General features: G+C 35.2%; 1 protein-coding gene across 3 annotated transcripts in view; it reads left to right on the top strand.

Moving 5' to 3' along the window:
* The window catches only part of LOC149802488 (vacuolar fusion protein CCZ1 homolog), an 88,950-nt gene that overhangs the window by 29,214 nt on the left and 37,659 nt on the right, over positions 1-22,077 (top strand). For all 3 annotated transcript variants that reach the window (XM_089951726.1, XM_089951725.1, XM_089951724.1), the window contains 3 exons: positions 7,876-8,034; positions 9,990-10,135; positions 15,522-15,636. In XM_089951726.1, the coding sequence (XP_089807852.1) occupies positions 7,876-8,034; positions 9,990-10,135; positions 15,522-15,636 (420 nt within the window). The remainder of the gene's footprint in view (positions 1-7,875; positions 8,035-9,989; positions 10,136-15,521; positions 15,637-22,077) is intronic.

Genomic DNA, 22,077 nt, shown 5'->3' with positions numbered 1-22,077 from the left:
AAATAGATTTCCCTTATGAAATATCTAACCTAATTACTATCCCATCTCTACTTTTAATTCATATTGAAGAAAACCATCATACAATGTGATTAACAAGGACTTGAAACTAAGTACAATGATATTCTTCTGCTTTTAAGTGCACATAATTTATGTAGTGCTTTTTCTGCAGGAAACCTCTTTAAAATATATAGACAACATCACACTTAAAAATTACCTTAACACCTACAAGCCTCGTGGAGAATTTCTGGTGTTGTGAGCAGTAGACCCCTCATAATGCCTTTTCTTGAAACACAAATTTACAAGCCATTGCTGTAACTATCACCCTACTTTGAGTGATTACTTTTTTTTCCATTTACTGTACATACCACCATACACCAACTTAATACCAAATGAATTAGACAACTTAATACCAAATGAATTAGACAACTTAATACCAAATGAGTTAGACAACTTAATACCAAATGAATTAGACAACTTAATACCAAATGAATTAGACAACTTCATTCAACAACCACCTGCCCTGTTTGTTCTACTCAGACATTTCAGTGCCCATAACATTTTATGGAGATCAGTTTTTATATTTGCAGAAGCAAAAAGGTAGATTTTATTTTTAGACAAGATTTGTGTCTATATAACATCAAAAATTCCCAGCATAGTTACATCCAGGAATGGGTACATGTACGTGCATTGATCTGACAATTTGTTCTCCATTTACTGTTTTTGGATATGATTGGAACATTGCTAATGACCTTCTCAGCACTTCCCAATCCCTCTAAAGAACATGGACTTGAATATCGATGAGCCAGTTCCACATGGGAATTTAAAGAAGGCAGACTGGGCCAAGTTTGAAAACTAGACTTAATGGAGATACCTTTGGAACATCAATGACATATTCAACATTTTATGTCTGCTTTACTCAAGACTGTAGAGGTTCTGACCTAAGTCTAAAAGAACTCCAAAGCCATGGTTGCATGATTAAGGAATGTTAAAGAACTCCATGGTTGCATAATTAAGGAATGTTAAAGAACTCTATGGTTGCATGATTAAGGAATGTTAAAGAACTCCAAAGTCATGGTTGCATGATTAAGGAATGTTAAAGAACTCCAAAGTCATGGTTGCATGATTAAGGAATGTTAAAGAACTCCATGGTTGCATAATTAAGGAATGTTAAAGAACTCCATGGTTGCATGATTAAGGAATGTTAAAGAACTCCAAAGTCATGGTTGCATGATTAAGGAATGTTAAAGAACTCCATGGTTGCATGATTAAAGAATGTTAAAGAACTCCAAAGTCATGGTTGCATGATTAAGGAATGTTAAAGAACTCCATGGTTGCATGATTAAGGAATGTTAAAGAACTCCAAAGTCATGGTTGCATGATTAAGGAATGTTAAAGAAGTCCAAAGTCATGGTTGCATGATTAAGGAATGTTAAAGAACTCCATGGTTGCATGATTAAGGAATGTTAAAGAACTCCAAAGTCATGGTTGCATGATTAAGGAATGTTAAAGAAGTCCAAAGTCATGGTTGCATGATTAAGGAATGTTAAAGAACTTTATGGTTGCATGATTAAGGAATGTTAAAGAACTCCAAAGTCATGGTTGCATGATTAAGGAATGTTAAAGAACTCCAAAGTCATGGTTGCATGATTAAGGAATGTTAAAGACATCATCTACTTTAAATTCTTGTTCGTCTGTAAAGAAAGTATGGAACTCGATCCATAAAAAATGCCAAGGGAAAAAACAATTCTTTCCAACATATAAAATTAAACAGTAATAACTTCAATTCCAAACATGACATAGCAAATATACTTGTTGACAGTTTTTCTAAATATTCATCCTCTTCTGTTTATTCAGCAGATTTTCAAAGGCTGAACAGTCAAAAAGAGAAAAATTCACATCAGATAATTCAGAAAGTTATAATTAGTTGTTTTCAGTTTTGAAACTTATGGAAGCTTTGAAAAAATCACATGATACATCTGCTGGGCCTGACAAAATATATTAACAGTTTTTTAAACGCCTACTGGAACCATCATTAATCTCTCTCTCGGAAATTTTCAATGATTTATGAACCACTGGTATTATACCAGAAAAATTAGAAAGTAGGTACAGTTAAACCAGTTCCAAAACCAGGTAAAGATAGCACATGTCATATCAACTACCATCCCATTGCTTTGATGAGCTGTGTGTTTAAAACAATGGAATGAATGATCGATGCAAGGCTTGTTTCAAATTGGCAGTTGGAGACTAATAATATGAAATATCCTTTCTAAAGGGGCTTCCGGTATGGCAGTTGTACCAATGATCATCTGGTTTGACTTGAAATGTTTATGTGTGATGCTGTTATCAAGAAAGAACATTTAATAGCTGTTATATTCCATTTCGAAAAGACCTATGATACAACATGGAAGTACTGCATAATAAATGACCTCTACAGTCTGAGTTGAAAAGGCCATCTGCCCACCTTTATATCAAACTTTCTGTCAAACAAGAATTCAAGTTTACGAGTGGGGTCCACCCTATCCAGTATATAGGGTGTATATAGAAAAGATGTGTGTATCCCAGGTCTGTATTTTATCTGTAATGCTTTTCATTATCAAAATTAATAGCATTATGTTTGGCCCCTGGTGTGGATTGTTATCTGGATGTTGATGATTTCCTTATATGTTATTGACTGAAACACAAGCATACAGTTGAATGACAACTGCAGCAAAATGTAAACAAGATTCAAAATTGGCCCTTGTCAAAATCAAATACAGTATGCATGAACACCTTGCTGAGGAGATGGATTTAAGTATTGTTGTTATTCTTGAAGCTTAAATGCTTGAAAGCTCTTGATTTACTCAAAAGTAGTAGTGCACACTGACATGGGTGCTGATAGAAAAGTTTTTCTTAACCAGTGTGGAACCTTTATGCAATCCAAACTGGACCATGGTTGTGTTGCTTATGGTTCAGCAAGAAGGTCATACCTAAAGATGCTTGACTGAATTCATCACCAAGCAGTATGACTCAGTCTGGGAGCATTTATTTACATCCCAAAATGAAAGTCTTTTGTTGAAGCCACCTCTATCTCATCATAGAGAAACATTATCTATAAAATATGCCCTCAAATTAAGATCCAACCTGTTGAACCCTGCTTTTATGACTGTATACCAACTCAAATACAAAACATTATCTATAAAATATGCCCTCAAATTAAGATCCAACCCTTTGAACCCTGCTTTTATGACTGTATACCAACTCAAATACTAAACATTATCTATAAAATATGCCCTCAAATTAAGATCCAACCCGTTGAACCCTGCTTTTATGACTGTATACCAACTCAAATACTAAACATTATCTATAAAATATGCCCTCAAATTAAGATCCAACCCGTTGAACCCTGCTTTTATGACTGTATACCAACTCAAATACAAAACATTATCTATAAAATATGCCCTCAAATTAAGATCCAACCCGTTGAACCCTGCTTTTATGACTGTATACCAACTCAAATACAAAACATTATCTATAAAATATGCCCTCAAATTAAGATCCAACCCTTTGAACCCTGCTTTTATGACTGTATACCAACTCAAATACTAAACATTATCTATAAAATATGCCCTCAAATTAAGATCCAACCTGTTGAACCCTGCTTTTATGACTGTATATCAACTCAAATACAAAACATTATATATAAAAAACAAATGTCATACCTACCTTTGGCATTACAGTATCTTCAAGCCTTGAATATACAAACATTGACCTTTCAAAAATGCAAAACACTTATGTTTCTGAAACACCTCCCAGGCTACTGGAACAACCCAAAGTATTTGTATCAGTTTTACAGATTCCTTTCATGATGCCTCTGATAAGAACTGAAGATAATTTTTAACTATAGAACTGATGATATTTGCATCAGGAATGAATTGTGTGAAATTTGTATTGTCTCTTGTAATTCTTGGTTGTATTTGTACTTGAATGTTTGCTTTATACGTTTCGGCATAATTGCTACCCACCCTGTGTCAGCAAATAAATTTATATAGACTAGTGAATGAATCGTTACACTTGTCAATATTGTTTTAGAAGTCGTCAGCTTCTGAGATAAAATGTGCTATTTATTATGGATTTTAATGTGCTGAATTCAAATATGACAATTAAAACAACTGATTGGCTACTGTTTCCAAGATATTTAAGATTTTAGTTTTTACATCTATGTATATTGTGTAGATAGTAGAGTTTTAATTATAAATTGTAAACCTAGTTCTTTTCATATGCTTATGGTTGCTATGCATGATAATATTTCAACTGTCCTGTTTATATCACACTTTAAAAAGCAGCAAGGGGCCCCGAGTGGCCGAGTGGTCTAAAGCGCTCTTCGTTACGGATCACTGCCATCTCACCTCTGTCTGTGGCGGTTCGAGTCTAAGATTCAGCCAATGTGGGTATGTGAGAAAGCTTGCCAGTAGCTTCTCGAGGGTCGGTGGTTCTTTCTGGGGTTTTCCCGGGTTCTTCCTCCACCATTAATACTGGCCGCCATGTATAGCCTATCGTGTGCTGAAAAATGGCGTTAAACCCCACAACAACAACAACAAAAAGCAGCAAAAGGGTTATATAAATAAAACATATCATGAAACAAAAGGCAAAAATCTATTATGCATATATAAGTACATAGTTTAGTCCTTATTCAGTGTCTACTTGGTGCTTCTTGGCTTATCTTTTGTATTTATTAAATGGAGCATCTCTTGACACTGTCCAACGATAGTCTGCAAGCACTGATGGGTTCCATTTACCCTGGTAACGTTTCTCCATTGTTGCAATGTCCTGGTGAAATTCCTCACTGTGCTCGGTGTTCAGTGCTCTGCATTTTGGTGTAAAAAAAATCAAGATGAGAGTGCAACAAATGTATCTTTAGTGACATGTTGCAACCATGCCTTCAGTCCTTACCAGAACTAAGACAACGTCAGTGTAATAACCAGCATATGTTGCTTGGAAAAAGAAATATAAATATATACAGTGTGACCCTATTATGGCTTGCTCAATTATGACATGAATTTGGATATAATATGGTTGTGGTGTGGCTCCTGAAATTTCATATACATGTACTTTTCTCATACATGAATTTTTTTCCCCTAAAAAGTTCAAAACATGTAAAAAGTTGTTTATTATATTTGGGGAAGAGGTCATGTCTGAATTCTAATATAAGATAATTGTGGCATGGCTCCTGCAATTTCATATACATGTATTTTTCTCGTACTCGAAAAAAAATGATCTTAAAAGTACAAAAAAAAAAACCCGTGTAATAAGTGTATTCAGCGATCATGCTGGGCTTTGCCAGTGTCGCAAATTATGATTTATATTCCTTACAGGCAACAAATTATGCCATCTGGCAATTTTTTTAACCAAAATTATTGACTGTTCAAACTTGTATATACAACCTTGGGTTTTGAGTGACAAAATTCAGAGGCATCAGGAAAGGAAGCTGCAAAATTGATACAAAATGCACCAGAATTTATCTATTGTTAGATAAACAAATTATTTGTTGATATTGACAAGCAATGTTAACAGTGCATTTTTATATCATAATCCGCTTATTCTGACATCTGGCCTGAGTACGTATGCTCTGAGATCTTGGCATTTTTAACATTTCTAGTAGCAGACATGGCACTATCTCATAATAGCTCTTTCAGAAGAAACAGTGTTGGATTATTGGCCGCTCGCTAGTAATTAATATATTTTGACTGACCTCTGTGGATGGTAAGTAAAATTCCTCTTCTTTTCACTCATAGAATTAAATCTCTCAGAACACTCTAGTAATCCCTGTCAGAACAGTGTGTGTGTGTGTGATTTATATTTTTAACGTAGCTTTAACAATTTTTCAGTCATATTGATACGATGTCTGCAATGTGACAGCTTATTGTGATATCTAGCACTGGGGCATCATACCTTTGACATGTAGCATGATGTCCCACCCAATCACATTATCCTGACACCAGGCTGACCAGTCCTAACACTAACCTCTTAATGCTGAGTGCCAAGCGAGGCAGCTGTTTAAGTGTTAGTACCATTTTTGTAAGTTTTTGGTGTTACTCGGCCGGGAATCAAACCCGCGGCCTCCTGCATCCGAGGTGGATGCTTTAACCACTAGGCCACCGGAGCAGTTATGTCAGAACAGAACAGAACACCTGCGTATTCATTGTATGTTGTCCCCTTTTTAAAATAATATTTCTGATGCATGCATGGAAGGCAGCATCACTCCACCACCAGAAATGTGAAGAAAAAAAAAGAAGGTAAACTGAGATCTACTTGTTGGTCTCCTTATCCTCCTGGGACTAGATACAATCGACCAACTTTTGAAGGCAGGAAAACATCTTCAAAGATTGACCAAATGATGGCTAATTTCTTTGGTTTTTAAAATATACCCAGAAAAAATAGCTTTGCGAAAACTTCAAAGGAAATTGATCACTTTTGAAGAACTGCTTGTTCCATATAAATACTAAGCAAATGAGAAAAAAAATTCAGTCTCAATCAGTGTTCTACAAGTATTTGATGTTGCCGCCGCAATAAGAAACAGACATCTGTTCGGTCCTCCAAAGGTGTCCTTTATCGGTAACTTCACTAACACATGCACCCTTCATCAAAGGAAGCCAACTACAGTCTTCAACAAAAACAAATAACCTTTCATTGAAGAAGGATGTCAACACCAAATTAAATAAAAGCAATGGAATCTGATAGAATGTTGCATTTTCGAAAGTGACTGGAGCACATTTATTTTTAAATGAAAGATTCATTTTTGCAAGGCAAAAAATTGTGCTTATGGTCGCTACCAATGGTGGCATAAAACATAAATATATTTCCAATCTATTCAAGCCATAGATATATGGCCATCAAGTTAACTGAAGATGGGGTGTCTTGCAAAGATGTTTGTTAAACTTTTTAATTTGTTCCAGTTTTCATTTCCCTATCAATAGCCTCATCCCCCTGGGTAGCCTCGGCAAGATGATAGTGTCTCCAACTGACAAAAATCTAGGCCACTTTAAGTACACGTACATGTAGCATGTAAACAGCTATAGCTGGGTGATGTAGATGAAAACAAATTTAACATTGTTTTATAAGTACACATTATTTGTGATTTCAATGGGATGTGAGTTATATATGAAGTTTATAACATGTGATCTATACTCTAATTCATGGATATAATATATAAACTTAACAGATTATGGATTGTACTACACAAAAGTAAGTTGTCAATATACAAGTGTTTTTCAGACTAGTTTGTCTTCATTTGATCAAAAGCACATATTTTTGTTCCCGCTTTTATTACACACCCACCCATCCCACCATATTTAGGTAAATGTATCATTTTTCTTCAGCTAACACAGTTTGGTCTATAACACATTCAGATTCTGTAGACCCCAACTACTGTGTCATAGTGGGGTCGCACTGTATATATATATTGACCAATCTAGAGTGCTTAAAAAAGATAAAATTTAATCCTGTGGACCAGTCTAAGAGATTTTGAGAATGTAATGAATCCTATGGACCAGTCTTGAGTCCTTGAGAAGATAAATAATCCTATGGACCAGTCTATAGGTTCCCTGAATTATTCAGTCCTTGTTTCCATAAAAATGCAAACTTAACAAAGACCTAGCAAAACATTTCCAATAAACATGGAATGATTTCTGCCATTATGGATCTTGACTACAAATATTTTAATCATTTCGATAATATAAGAATGCTTTATTTCAGACAACATAGTCCATACATCTAAATTCAACATACTTCTAATTTGATTGGCCATGAGAACCAGATTACTAATCAAAGTAAACTACATGCAGTTTTCTCAGATAAAAATCAAATTAAAGTCATTAAAGCATTGTATGTTGATTTCAGGAGTGGTTTAGAACAAGATGACATGAGGATAATGTACAGATACCTGACAACCAGTCTGTTCCCCTCCTACTCAGAACAGGAGTTGCAGGCAGGTGGATCACAGCCCTCTCCAGCAAGGACCATATCTGTGCCAGGAAGTAGTGGTATTCATTTTGGAAAGTATGACATTTTTCTCACATTAATGCAGTTACATTAGCAATGAGATTTTCTGTCATTACAGTTACATTAGCAATGAGATTTTCTGTCATTACAGTTAGCATCTCACTTATTAATGATGATGAGAATGACTGAATATTCTAAAATGCAAATTGTGCATGTCTGCAAAAAAAACCAAATTGTGTGGCCAAATTTTCCATTAATTTTCATTCAGAATGAAGACAAAACCAAGATTTACGGATGTAAAATCAGTGATACAAAGACAAGATTTATGGATGTAAAATCAGTGATACAAAGACAAGATTTACAGGTGTAAAATCAGTCATACAAAGACAAGATTTATGGATGTAAAATCAGTTATACAAAGACAAGATTTACAGATGTAAAATCAGTCATACAAAGACAAGATTTATGGATGTAAAATCAGTCATACAAAGACAAGATTTACAGATGTAAAATCAGTCATACAAAGACAAGATTTATGGATGTAAAATCAGTCATACAAGACAAGATTTATGGCTGTAAAATCAGTCATACAAAGACAAGATTTAGGGATGTAAAATCAGTCATACAAAGACAAGATTTATGGATGTAAAATCAGTCATACAGAGACAAGATTTAGGGATGTAAAATCAGCCATACAAAGACAAGATTTAGGGATGTAAAATCAGCCATACAAAGACAAGATTTAGGGATGTAAAATCAGCCATGCAAAGACAAGATTTAGGGATGTAAAATCAGCCATACAAAGACAAGATTTATGGATGTAAAATCAGTCATACAAAGACAAGATTTACAGACGTAAAATCAGTCATACAAAGACAAGATTTATGGATGTAAAATCAGTCATACAGAGACAAGATTTAGGGATGTAAAGTCAGTCATACAAAGACAAGATTTAGGGATGTAAAATCAGTCATCCAAAGACAAGATTTATGGATGTATAATCAGTCATACAAAGACAAGATTTAGGGATGTAAAATCAGTCCTGCATATCATTATGGTTATAGATGAGTGTACTATATCCTTGGTTGAAAAAATATACAGCCGAGAAAGAGAAAACCATTTTGAAAATGTTGCTATTGTTGCTTCTTTTTAATCGAAGTCATATTGACATAAGGTTTTCTCCAGAACACAATATTATGATATCAAGATGTAATTGACAAACCAAAATATAATAATTTATTTCTACCGATTTTTTTCATTGGACTTATCAAAATATAATAATTTATTTCTACATATTTTTCCATTGGACTTACCAAAATATAATAATTAATTTCTACCTATTTTTTCATTGGACTTATCAAAATATAATAATTTATTTCTACCTATTTTTCCATTGGACTTACCAAAATATAATAATTTATTTCGACCTATTTTTTCATTGGACTTACCAAATTATAATAATTTATTTCTACCTATTTTTCCATTGGACTTACCAAAATATAATAATTTATTTCTACCTATTTTTTCATTGGACTTACCAAATTATAATAATTTATTTCTACCTATTTTTCCATTGGACTTACCAAAATATAATAATTTATTTCTACCTATTTTTTCCATTGGACTTACCAAAATGTAATAATTTATTTCTACCTATTTTTTCCATTGGACTTACCAAAATGTAATAATTTATTTCTACCTATTTTGTCCATTGGACTTACCAAAACATAATAATTTATTTCTACCTATTTTTTCATTGGACTTTTCAAAATATAATAATTTATTTCTACCTATTTTTTCCATTGGACAAACCAAAATATAATAATTTATTTATACCTTTTTTCCATTGGACTTATCATCAGACAAACCTAAAAAATGATAATTTTTTCAACCCATTTATCCATTAGTTTTATAACTGGACAAACCTAATAATGATAATTTATTTCTATTTTTTTCCATTGGATTTCTCAATGGGTAATAATAAAATGATAATTTATTTCAACTCATTTTAGATTTATCACTGGACCACCCAGCATGAAGGATGAGACTAATTTAGGCAAGATTCCAAGGGTTTACATCAATACAGAAGTTGATAATGAGGACTGTCACCTCCTGGTCTACAGAGCTCTGAATGCTACTGTCTGTCTCCTACTCAGTTGTAAGTAGTCAGTACTTGATGTCTACAGAGCTCTGAATGCTACTGTCTGTCTCCTACTCAGTTGTAAGTAGTCAGTACTTGATGTCTACAGAGCTCTGAATGCTACTGTCTGTCTCCTACTCAGTTGTAAGTAGTCAGTACTTGATGTCTGCATAACTCTATACTCCTGTCTCTCTCCTACTCAGTTGTAAGTAGTCAGTACTTGATGTCTACAGAGCTCTGAATGCTACTGTCTGTCTCCTACTCAGTTGTAAGTAGTCAGTACTTGATGTCTACAGAGCTCTGAATGCTACTGTCTGTCTCCTACTCAGTTGTAAGTAGTCAGTACTTGATGTCTACAGAGCTCTGAATGCTACTGTCTGTCTCCTACTCAGTTGTTAGTAGTCAGTACTTGATGTCTGCATAACTCTATACTCCTGTCTCTCTCCTACTCAGTTTAAGTAGTCAGTACTTGATGTCTGCATAACTCAGTACTCCTGTCTCTCTCCTACTCAGTTGTAAGTAGTCAGTACCTGATGTCTACAGAACTCTGAATACTACTGTATGTCCCCTACTCAGTTGTAAGTAGTCAGAACTTGATGTCCACAGAACTCAATACTCCTGTCTTTCTCCTACTCAGTTGTAAGTAGTCAGAACTTGATGTCCACAGAACTCAATACTCCTGTCTCTCTCCTACTCAGTTGTAAGTAGTCAGAACTTGATGTCCACAGAACTCAATACTCCTGTCTCTCTCCTACTCAGTTTAAGTAGTCAATACTTGATGTCTGCATAACTCAGTACTCCTGTCTCTCTCCTACTCAGTTGTAAGTAGTCAGTACCTGATGTTTACAGAACTCTGAATACTACTGTATGTCCCCTACTCAGTTGTAAGTAGTCAGTACTTGATGTCTACAGAGCTCTGAATGCTACTGTCTGTCTCCTACTCAGTTGTAAGTAGTCAGTACTTGATGTCTACAGAGCTCTGAATGCTACTGTCTGTCTCCTACTCAGTTGTAAGTAGTCAGTACTTGATGTCTACAGAGCTCTGAATGCTACTGTCTGTCTCCTACTCAGTTGTAAGTAGTCAGTACTTGATGTCTACAGAGCTCTGAATGCTACTGTCTGTCTCCTACTCAGTTGTAAGTAGTCAGTACTTGATGTCTACAGAGCTCTGAATGCTACTGTCTGTCTCCTACTCAGTTGTAAGTAGTCAGTACTTGATGTCTACAGAGCTCTGAATGCTACTGTCTGTCTCCTACTCAGTTGTAAGTAGTCAGTACTTGATGTCTGCATAACTCTATACTCCTGTCTGTCTCCTACTCAGTTGTAAGCAGTCAGTACTTGATGTCTACAGAGCTCTGAATGCTACTGTCTGTCTCCTACTCAGTTGTAAGTAGTCAGTACTTGATGTCTACAGAGCTCTATACTCCTGTCTCTCTCCTACTCAGTTGTAAGTAGTCAGTACTTGATGTTCACAGAACTCAATACTCCTGTCTCTCTCCTACTCAGTTTAAGTAGTCAGTACTTGATGTCTGCATAACTCAGTACTCCTGTCTCTCTCCTACTCAGTTGTAAGTAGTCAGTACCTGATGTCTACAGAACTCTGAATACTACTGTATGTCCCCTACTCAGTTGTAAGTAGTCAGAACTTGATGTCCACAGAACTCAATACTCCTGTCTCTCTCCTACTCAGTTGTAAGTAGTCAGAACTTGATGTCCACAGAACTCAATACTCCTGTCTCTCTCCTACTCAGTTGTAAGTAGTCAGTACTTGATGTTCACAGAACTCAATACTCCTGTCTCTCTCCTACTCAGTTGTAAGTAGTCAGTACTTAATGTTCACAGAACTCAGTGCTCCTGTCTCTCTCCTACTCAGTTGTAAGTAGTCAGTACTTGATGTCTACAGAGCTCTGAATGTTACTGTATATCTCCTACTCAGTTGTAAGTAGTCAGTACTTGATGTCTACAGAGCTCTATACTCCTGTCTCTGTCCTACTCAGTTGTAAGTAGTCAGTACTTGATGTCTACAGAGCTCTATACTCCTGTCTCTGTCCTACTCAGTTGTAAGTAGTCAGTACTTGATGTCTACAGAGCTCTATACTCCTGTCTCTCTCATACTCAGTTGTAAGTAGTCAGTACTTGATGTCTACAGAGCTCTGAATGCTACTGTCTGTCTCCTACTCAGTTGTAAGTAGTCAGAACTTGATGTCTACAGAACTCAGTACTCCTGTCTGTCTCCTACTCAGTTGTAAGTAGTCAGTACTTGATGTCTACAGAGCTCTGAATGCTACTGTATGTCTCCTACTCAGTTATAAGTAGTCAGTACTTAATGTCTACATAACTCTATACTCCTCTCTCCTACTCTGTTGTAAGTAGTCAGAACTTGATGTCTGCAGAACTCAGTACTCCTGTCTCTCTTCTACTCAGTTGTAAGTAGTCAGTACTTGATGTTTGCAGAACTCAGTACTCCTGTCTCTCTCCTACTCAGTTGTAAGTAGTCAGCACTTGATGTCTACAGAACTCAATACTTACTTAGTTGGATTAAAGTGAAAGTTGTAAGTAGTCAGTACTCCTTGTCTGTAGAGCTCTGAATGCCACTATTTGTCTCCTGCACAGTTGTATGTAGTCAGAATTACTTTATTCACCTGTTTTATGTCTTATACCATGGACCAAAGGTATAGCTTGATAATGTTGTTGTTGTTGTTGTTATAGGGTTTAATGCCATTTTTCAGCACATGATAGGCTATACATGGCGGCCAGTATTAATGGTGGAGGAAGAACCCAGGAAAACCCCGGAAAGAACCAGCGACCCACGAAAAGCTACTGGCAAGCTTTCTCACATACCCACATTGGCTGAATACGAAACTCGAACCCATGCAGACAGAGGTGAGATGGCAGTGATCCATAACGAAGAGCACTTTAGACCACTCGGCCACTCGGGGCCCCGCTTGATAATGTAACAAAGTCATGCCCATAAATCCATAAAAAGCAAGGTGGTTTCTTCTTCAGATATTATAGTCAATCATTAGAAGAACTACTACCTCGCCAATCCAGCCCTCCCAGGCAAAAACATTTTTAGGCTAAAAGCCAAATGTTATCTGCCCACCTATGTGCTAGTTGGAATGAACTATTTCTGCTTGTGCCGAGTAACATGATCTCTACAGACAGTGAGGCCCCACAAAATCCATACAAACAGTTTGGAAGTTTTCAATCCTAATTGAGTTGAGTTGTAGGAGTTTCATCGTTGAAGGGAAGTATACTATGGATTTCCAAATTTTCTGTTCTTCATATCACTGACGACAAAATTTCATAACTTTCTATGCTATGACTTTTCCATCGTCACACACTTAGGTACTGTTGATATGTACTTGTATGTATGGGTAATGATGACAACCGGTTACATTGCTATCACCATATACAAAGTGCATGTCTGGTGCATGAAATAGAAAACTCCTTTACTATTGTTGTATAATTTCTGCTGAGTCTGGATATCTATAGTTAAATTTCATATCATGTCTTAGCATCTAGTCATATAGGGATGCTTTACTGATTTTACAGAACATCCTAACATTGTCTCATAATGGATATTGTAGCATCTACTTTGTAAGTATCAATAATGACCCTTAGTTCATTTTTTATGCAGGGTTTTGTTTGTAATATAAAAAATCATTTATTTTTCTGTATGACTTCTGCCACGTCAGAAAAGTACAGGTAAGTTTCCAGTATATGGTTTACTCAGTAGTGTCCATCTAATACATGAAGTTGCTACAGGTATCACTTCAGTGTTATGCTCTTTCTAGAGATGGCCAAATGAGTACACTTCTCCAAGACCGCAGGTTGTAAAGGTGATACAGGAATCAAAAGAATTTGAGTGTCTCTTAATCGTGATTACTCCACACAAATGGGAAATCTTGGACCAGCCTCATCAGTCTCACAACAGGATTGCCAGGGATTACCTCATCTGTGTTAAGCAACCACGACAGCGAGTGTTCTTCCCAACCCAGAATTACTGACCTGCATGTCTGGATCTAATTAAATATGTCTTAAGAACAAACAGTTCTCATAACTTATGGTGGAGAATCCCTCAAGTGAGATGGCAATGGAGTATAATCTCATTGGAGCACACAAGAGCACTTTTCATCAATTTAGGCATCCACACCTTAGTCGCTAACTTCTTATGGGTCTTCTATTAGAAACTGTTAGCACCAATCACAATTTGACCTACGATTCTATGATCACTGACACACTGTGTTATCATGGAAGAGATGATGTTGGACAAACCAAATACCTATCCAATCATCTGTTCATTTTAGATTTCACCTGGCCAATGACAATTTATCATGAGTAGTACTGAACATGCAATTTGAACTGCTCTCAAGGACTAAATTATCTCAGCTCTCATTTAAATCCATCCTCACTGCTTTGGCGATCAGCAGGCAAAATCAGTTAATATATTTCCTTTTGGGGACCGATCTACATGCAGTTTTGACAAGTTGGATCCGTACCATTCATGAAGCCCCCAGCTTTCGTTGCCAAGAACAGGCTGCCATTCATGGGTAATCAGATATTGATAATAATTCCTGGACACCTCATCTCAAGGTCATGTTCAGGACCCAGTGCAATCTCTGAAATAGTATTCAGGAAGAGCATTGGCTTCCAGGGAGATCACACATCATTTTGCCTTCAAAAAAGGAATTGGACAAGATATCAACACAAACACTTTTCTCATGAATAAATTGGGACATCTGTTCCACATATCAGACTAAACCCATTCCAGTGAAATTGCTTAGCATATCTGCTCATGAAGTTAAGACAGTTGCCACAAACATTGCTTATGACAGAAACAGTTCTTTAACTGTAATTATCTATGTTGTGGCATGGAGATCTGAGTACACTTCTTCATTTTTATCAGAGATCTTTCATCCTAAAAGGCTCAGTTCAATCTGGAGGACCTAGGTGGGCAGGTAATGTTTAGTTTATTAGCTAAAGAGTTTAAGCCTGGATTTGCACCAGCAGTAGTTCTCCTAAGGTATTAGGTTTAGTAAGTATTATCAAAACAAATATTTTACTAGAAAAAATTGGTTTTGATAATATAACTTAAGTTTGCTGTGTTCATTTTTTCTCAACCTCACATCTTACCCATGGGTAGAGGCATTGCTATGTACTAGGTCAAGGTCACTGACATTGAAATTCATTTTTATTTCTGCATGATAGGTCATATTATCTTGGTCTAGTTTACATTGCACATCATTGGTATTTTACCCTACAAAACTATTTTAACTATTTAAAAGATGTAAAATTTGTATAATTTCATACAAATATTAAGAACTTTTAAATTTACTGCTTACTTGAATGGATGGTTTATGATATGAATCAGTAATACATCATTCCTGTATATTGGTTTCAGCAAGTATTACATTGAACTTTGAACTTTGCAAGAAACTGGATGCCTTTCTGGGACCAAAACTTTCAGCTTTAGCTTCAGAAGTAGGAGAGCAGTATTCTAAAAGACCACAAAACAGGTTGGTGAAATGATGCATTACACCCAAAATATTCTAAAAGAGCGCAAAACAGGTTGGTGAAATTATGATGCATTACACACTCAGTGTTCTAAAAGAGCACAAAACAGGTTGGTGAAATTATCGTTCATTACACGCTCATTATTCTAAAAGACCACAAAACAGGTTGGTGAAATTATCATTCGTTACATGCTCATTATTCTAAAAGACCACAAAACAGGTTGGTGAAATTATCATTCATTTCACACTCAGTGTTCTAAAAGACCACAAAACAGGTTGGTGAAATTATCATTCATTACACACTCAGTGTTCTAAAAGACTACAAAACAGGTTGGTGAAATTATCATTCATTACACACTCAGTGTTCTAAAAGACCACAAAACAGGTTGGTGAAATTATGATGCATTACACACTCATTGTTCTAAAAGACCACAAAAAGGTTGGTGAAATTATCATTCATTACACAGTGTTCTAAAAGACTACAAAACAGGTTGGTGAAATTATCATTCATTACACACTCAGTGTTCTAAAAGACCACAAAACAGGTTGGTGAAATTATCATGCAATTACACACTCATTATTCTAAAAGACCACAAAACAGGTTGGTGAAATTATGATGCATTACACACTCAGTATTCTAAAAGACCTTAAAACAGGTTGGTGAAATTATCGTTCATTACACGCTCATTATTCTAAAAGAGCACAAAACAGGTTGGTGAAATTATCATTCGTTACACGCTCATTATTCTAAAGGAGCACAAAACAGGTTGGTGAAATTATCATTCATTACACACTCATTATTCTAAAAGAGCACAAAACAGGTTGGTGAAATTATCATTCATTACACGCTCATTATTCTAAAAGACCACAAAACAGGTTGGTGAAATTATCATTCATTACACACTCATTATTCTAAAAGAGCACAAAACAGGTTGGTGAAATTATCGTTCATTACACGCTCATTGTTCTAAAAGACCACAAAACAGGTTGGTGAAATTATCATTCATTACACACTCATTATTCTAAAAGATCACAAAACAGGTTGGTGAAATTATGCATTACACACTCAGTATTCTAAAAGAGCAAAACCAGGTTGGTGAAATTATCATACATTTACACACTCAGTATGTACAGAATAACCATATGACAGAATGTTAACTATATGAGAAAAAGTTAACAGGAATATGACAGAATATTAACCAAAATGATAGAAGGTTCACAACCATATGACATGATGTTAGAAACCATATGACAACAAATTAGTGAAAGAGCAGTGTTATGGCTCTTTGGTGTTAACTAAGTAACAGAAAGAAGCAAAACTAACAATTTGTGAAAAGCTTAACAAATAATGCAGTTTTTCAAGTTATAAAATGAAAATGTGAGAGGAACTTGAAGTTTAGAGAATTAAATCCAAAATAATCTTCAAATGTTGTATCACATGTCTAAATGAATAGTGTCCCGAATGAATTCCTTGTCCTGATGTACCAGTTTCCTTGAATGTGTTGAATTGCCAACAGTCTTGATGTATCACAATGGCATTGTCCAAAGCTTGTTTAAATTAATCCTTAATAATCACAGAATAATATTTTAGTTCAGAACCATTGAGTACTTTGTAATTCCAATGAAGTATCCAACCAAATAAGTCCTCAAATTATATCTACATGCAAGATTAATTACATCTGCAGACTGATTTTAAAACAGGAACGTAGGAAATAGGAATTAATTATTTGTCTACCTCTTTGCCCTATATACACCCTTATGGTTCTATGGCTACTCAATCTGTTGCCATACTTCCTGTATGACATATTTCACAATACCTCACATCACAGTGGAACCCATCATCCAGTGGGAAATTACCCTAAACTTGTAAATAGGTTTATTGTTAAGCTTGATTTTAAAACCTGTCAACACCTATTTATAGCTCATTTGCAATCTACAGGCATGCACCAAAAGTAAAGACAATATTGATATGCATAACAACTCCCCTTATAAATAAAAAGAGAGATTTTAAATAAATGGGCAAAGAAGTCACTGCTCTGACAGTTACGGGCCATGAGACTAAGTCGGAAGACAAATTTACATGATGGATAGGAACATTAACAAAGTTCCACTTTGCTCAAATAGCTATTCTTTTTCCCTTGCAAATTCAGCATGGATTTGTCCAGTGTCATTTTTACCATTCTGAAACCTCTGTTGATATGCCTCAAGTACTATCTGATATCCCTTAAAGACACATTCCTTAACTACATCATAATTAACACTTTGTTCTACTGACAGTGAAGTATAGACTTATGAGCTTTTGCCAACATGTATACCTTATAATAACAAAGTCCTGTGCTCTCTTAGTCAATGTAAATTTTCAGCTATTGGTCTACTGCTCTTTCTAACCTAATATCTTTAGTACAACAAAACCTGAACTTGGGTGGGAGTTGTTTCTGCTTGCCAGTTCTAATTCTTTAAATTTAAATTGCATTTCCCTTCCTTCTTTTTATCTTTGCATTTGCATTTCCCTTTCTTCCTTTTGTCTTTGCATTTGTATTTCCCTTATTTTCATCTTTGCTTTTGCAATTCCTTTTCTTCTTTTTATCGTTGTGTTTGCATTTCCCTTTCTTCTTTTATCTTTGCATTTACATTTCCCTTCCTTTTTATATTTGCATTTGCAATTCCCTTTCTTTTGTCTTTGCATTTGCATTTCCCTTTCTTCATTTTACCTTTGCATTTGCATTTCTCTTTCCTTTTGTCTTTGCATTTGCATTTCCCTTTCTTCCTTTTGTCTTTGCATTTGCATTTCCCTTCTTTTCATCTTTGCTTTTGCAATTCTTTTTCTTCTTTTTATCTTAGTGTTTGCATTTCCCTTTCTTCTTTTATCTTTCCATTTGCATTTCCCTTTCTGCATTTCTTTTCTCATTTTTATCTTTCCTCTTTTTGAACTTGTATTTGCGTATTTGTCTCCTTTTATTTTTGCATTTGCATTTGCTTTTGATCCTTCGCTCTTTGCATTTACTCTTTCTGAACTTTCAGTTCCAGGATTTCTTTTTGAACTTGAATTTCTTTTAATTCTATTTAATTTTTTTAAAACTCCAATTCTTTTAACTTCATTTCAGAGCCAAATATAGAGACTCACTAATTAAACCCAAAGCATTTGCATCAAAATTATTCTTTTACACCAAATATGGTATCAAAATATTCTTTTTCTTCCTGTTTTAACAAAGATGCTTTTACTTCCAAAATAGAATAGGGGTTGGCAAGCTCCAGCAGCTCATCCTTTTATAAAGACACCAAACATTCCTGGGTTGGATTAGAAACAAATCTTTCCATACTAGATGATGTTTTGAAGGCACTTTAGTTTCACGTTTCGAAATCAAAATACCAGGAACTATGAAAATTCCAAAGCAAAGTGAACTTAACTTTCAAATTTTAATTTCTCTAAAATATTTTCCAGAAATTTGTATCTCGGACAAGCCCCATGTTTTTGTTTTGACGTCTATGCACTTTAAGTAACATAAGGAAGCAGAACCAACAAGTTGTGTAAAATTTAACCATTACTTTAATTCTGTAAGTTATAATATGAAAATTTAAGAGGAACTTACAGTTTAATGAATTAAGTCCAAAATAATCCTAAACGTTTCTGTCACAAGTCCAGATGAATAATATTCCAAATGAATTCCAGGTCCTCAGATGTGCTTATGTACCATGTATCAGTGTCCTTGAATGTATTAAGTTACCAATAGTCTTGACAAAGGCATTGTCCAAAAATCATTTGAATGAATTCATAATAATCCCAGCATAATATTTTTGTCCAAGGTTATGAGTAGTCTGTAATTCTAATGAATAATCCAAACAAATGTGTCCAGTCAAATTACATCTAAACACAACATTAAGTAATCTCCAGTCTGATTTAAAATCAATAAGATAGGAATGAATTAATTGTCCACCACTCTGATTAGATACACCCATACATTGCAATAATCTCCTACTTGATCTATGACCTCCCATATAATATATTCCACAATACCTGATGTCACAACAGAACCTACCTGACTCAGTCATCCAGTGTGAATTTACCTTAACCTGTAAACATGTTTATTGTTAAGATTGAATATAAAACTTGTTAGCACCTTTTTAAACCTCATATGCAATATACAGTCCTGCACCAGATGTAACAACACATTATAGATAAATATAACAGCAGACATGTTGTCACTCATCTGGCTGTAGGTTGTCTCTCAGACATTAGACAGCTATCAACATTTACATTTTTAACATCTTTACAACTGCTCAGCCAGTTGTTATAAAGCTTTTTGAAATTGTTTCTTAGGACATACATATTGAAGTTGTGCTTTTGGTGGCTTCCTTAACAACTGTATTGCTTCCTTAACAACCAAGTTTAGATGTATTATTGACATCTTCTCCAATACATGTAGGTCAGTTTTGATCACACTTTGTAGAAGGTTGAATGTTTCTTAGAGCTTAATCTACCAAGGTTGTATTTTGGATAGTTTGTCAGTCAGTCATTTCCTATCCATAGCAACAAGGTGGACATTGTATTTCTCCAACAGTTACATTACTGAATCACTTTGATGTTAGTGAATTACTTCTGCTACTTACTGAGTCCAGCCAAGCCCATTAACAAGTCTCTCTCTCTGTACGTTATAAGAACTAAGGGAAGTAATCTTTTACTGATTACCTCCCCTTACAGACACTGCAAAATTCTTCATATGATGTGCTTGCTTTGGTGATGTCATATATCAGCTATGTAGTACTGCAAAACAGCTGTTCTTATTCATAGGTTCATCTATTTGCATATTATCACCTTATCCTGATATGTTTATATATTTATAATATTATCAGTATGTTATTTATTTTTCATTTAGTCCTTGTTAATTCGATCAGTAGCTGTGTTTCTGCTTCAATGTTTTTGATTTAGGATGTCAAACAAATTATATTTTAATATACATTAACCATTGTCTCTTGGAGTATTTACACCTGTTGTGATTTTATATTTTCTGATAGTCTGTGACAACATGGCTATTAATTGCAGGCAATAAGGGGGCGCTCACCAGATAATATGTACTTTTGAGAGAGTGACGTATGTAAGGTGAAGTAGTTCACATTTAAAACATGCACAATGGAGAGAATGTTGGCATACCTCTATGCTACATTAATGTAATGTGGATGATATTTCTTTTGGATATTGTACCTTTGGAAATTTTACATGATTTAAGCGCACTGCTAACTAAAATGACTGCTCCCTTATGTTAAAAAATTTGCCTGAATTAGTTTAAAGTACACTATACATAGCAGCTATTAAAATAGGGAAAATGAATTTTCCCAGACTAGACAATACCAGCTTCTGAAAGTGCAATGAATGAATTACCAAATATATAAAATGTAAAAAAAGTTATCGGCTCTTTTTTATACAGTTTACCTCTGAAGTTCAGGAAGTGAAAATGACCAAGTAGAGCTAGCACTTTTTTGAAAGGTGCACATGTGAAGTAAGGCCAAGCTGTATACTCTATAACCCATAGTACACCCATCAATCATACACCAAAATAAAGGGAATTAAAGGTTCTTTGCATTATACCTAAGATATACAAGGTCTTTTTTAAATATCCAGTATAACCAGTGAGGAAAGCCGGGGAAATTCTTTTTCTTTAAAATCCTAACCCTATGCAAAATACGAAACTGTAGAGTGCCACCTAAGACAATCATGAATCCTGCATTGCCTGCACTAAACCTCATTTTCCAAGCCCAGTAAGGTGTACTTTTTTTTGGACAGAAAACAATCTTCTTAAATTAAAAAAACAACAGCTTAAGAGCAAGGAAAACAGGCTCAATCCAAATATAGTAGTCAAAACATAAGTTTACAACCTTCTTCTGAGTAGCTTAGTCGATGATGGGAATGCTTCCCCCTCCACCTTTCAATTGCTTTGTATGGAGGACGTATTGCAGATGGAAAGCAACAGAGATCTTGAATCGAGGATGATCAATATGATCCATAGACATTTATCAACAAGAATGTGTGATGTGTGTGATTTGGATTTTTAACGTAGCTTTAACATTTTTTCAGTCATATCGCTATGATGTCTGCAGTGTTACAGTGTATAGGGATGTCTAGCACTGGGACATCATGCCGCAGACATGTAGCATGATGTCCCACCCAGTCACATTATGCTGACACCAGGCCAACCAGTCCTAACACTAACCTTTTAATGCTGAATGCCAAGTGAGGCAGCTGTGAGTACCATTTTTGTAAGTCTTTGGTATGAATCAGCCAGGGATCGAACCTATGACCTCCCACATCTGAGGTGTATGCTCTAACCACTAGGCCACTGGAACGGTCCAACAAGAATGTTGAGAAGCGAATAAGTGAAGTACATCATACAAATCTAGGCAACCCACTAGGCATAAGTCTAGCTCCCCATCTGGACACGATATAGGCAG

This window comes from Sinohyriopsis cumingii, chromosome 3 (genome assembly GCF_028554795.1).
Source record: "Sinohyriopsis cumingii isolate HCF-2022 chromosome 3, ASM2855479v2, whole genome shotgun sequence".
NCBI classification, from domain to species: Eukaryota; Metazoa; Mollusca; class Bivalvia; order Unionida; family Unionidae; genus Sinohyriopsis; species Sinohyriopsis cumingii.
Note: the sequence above shows the minus strand (reverse complement) of the source record. Positions and strands in the feature narration are given on the sequence as shown.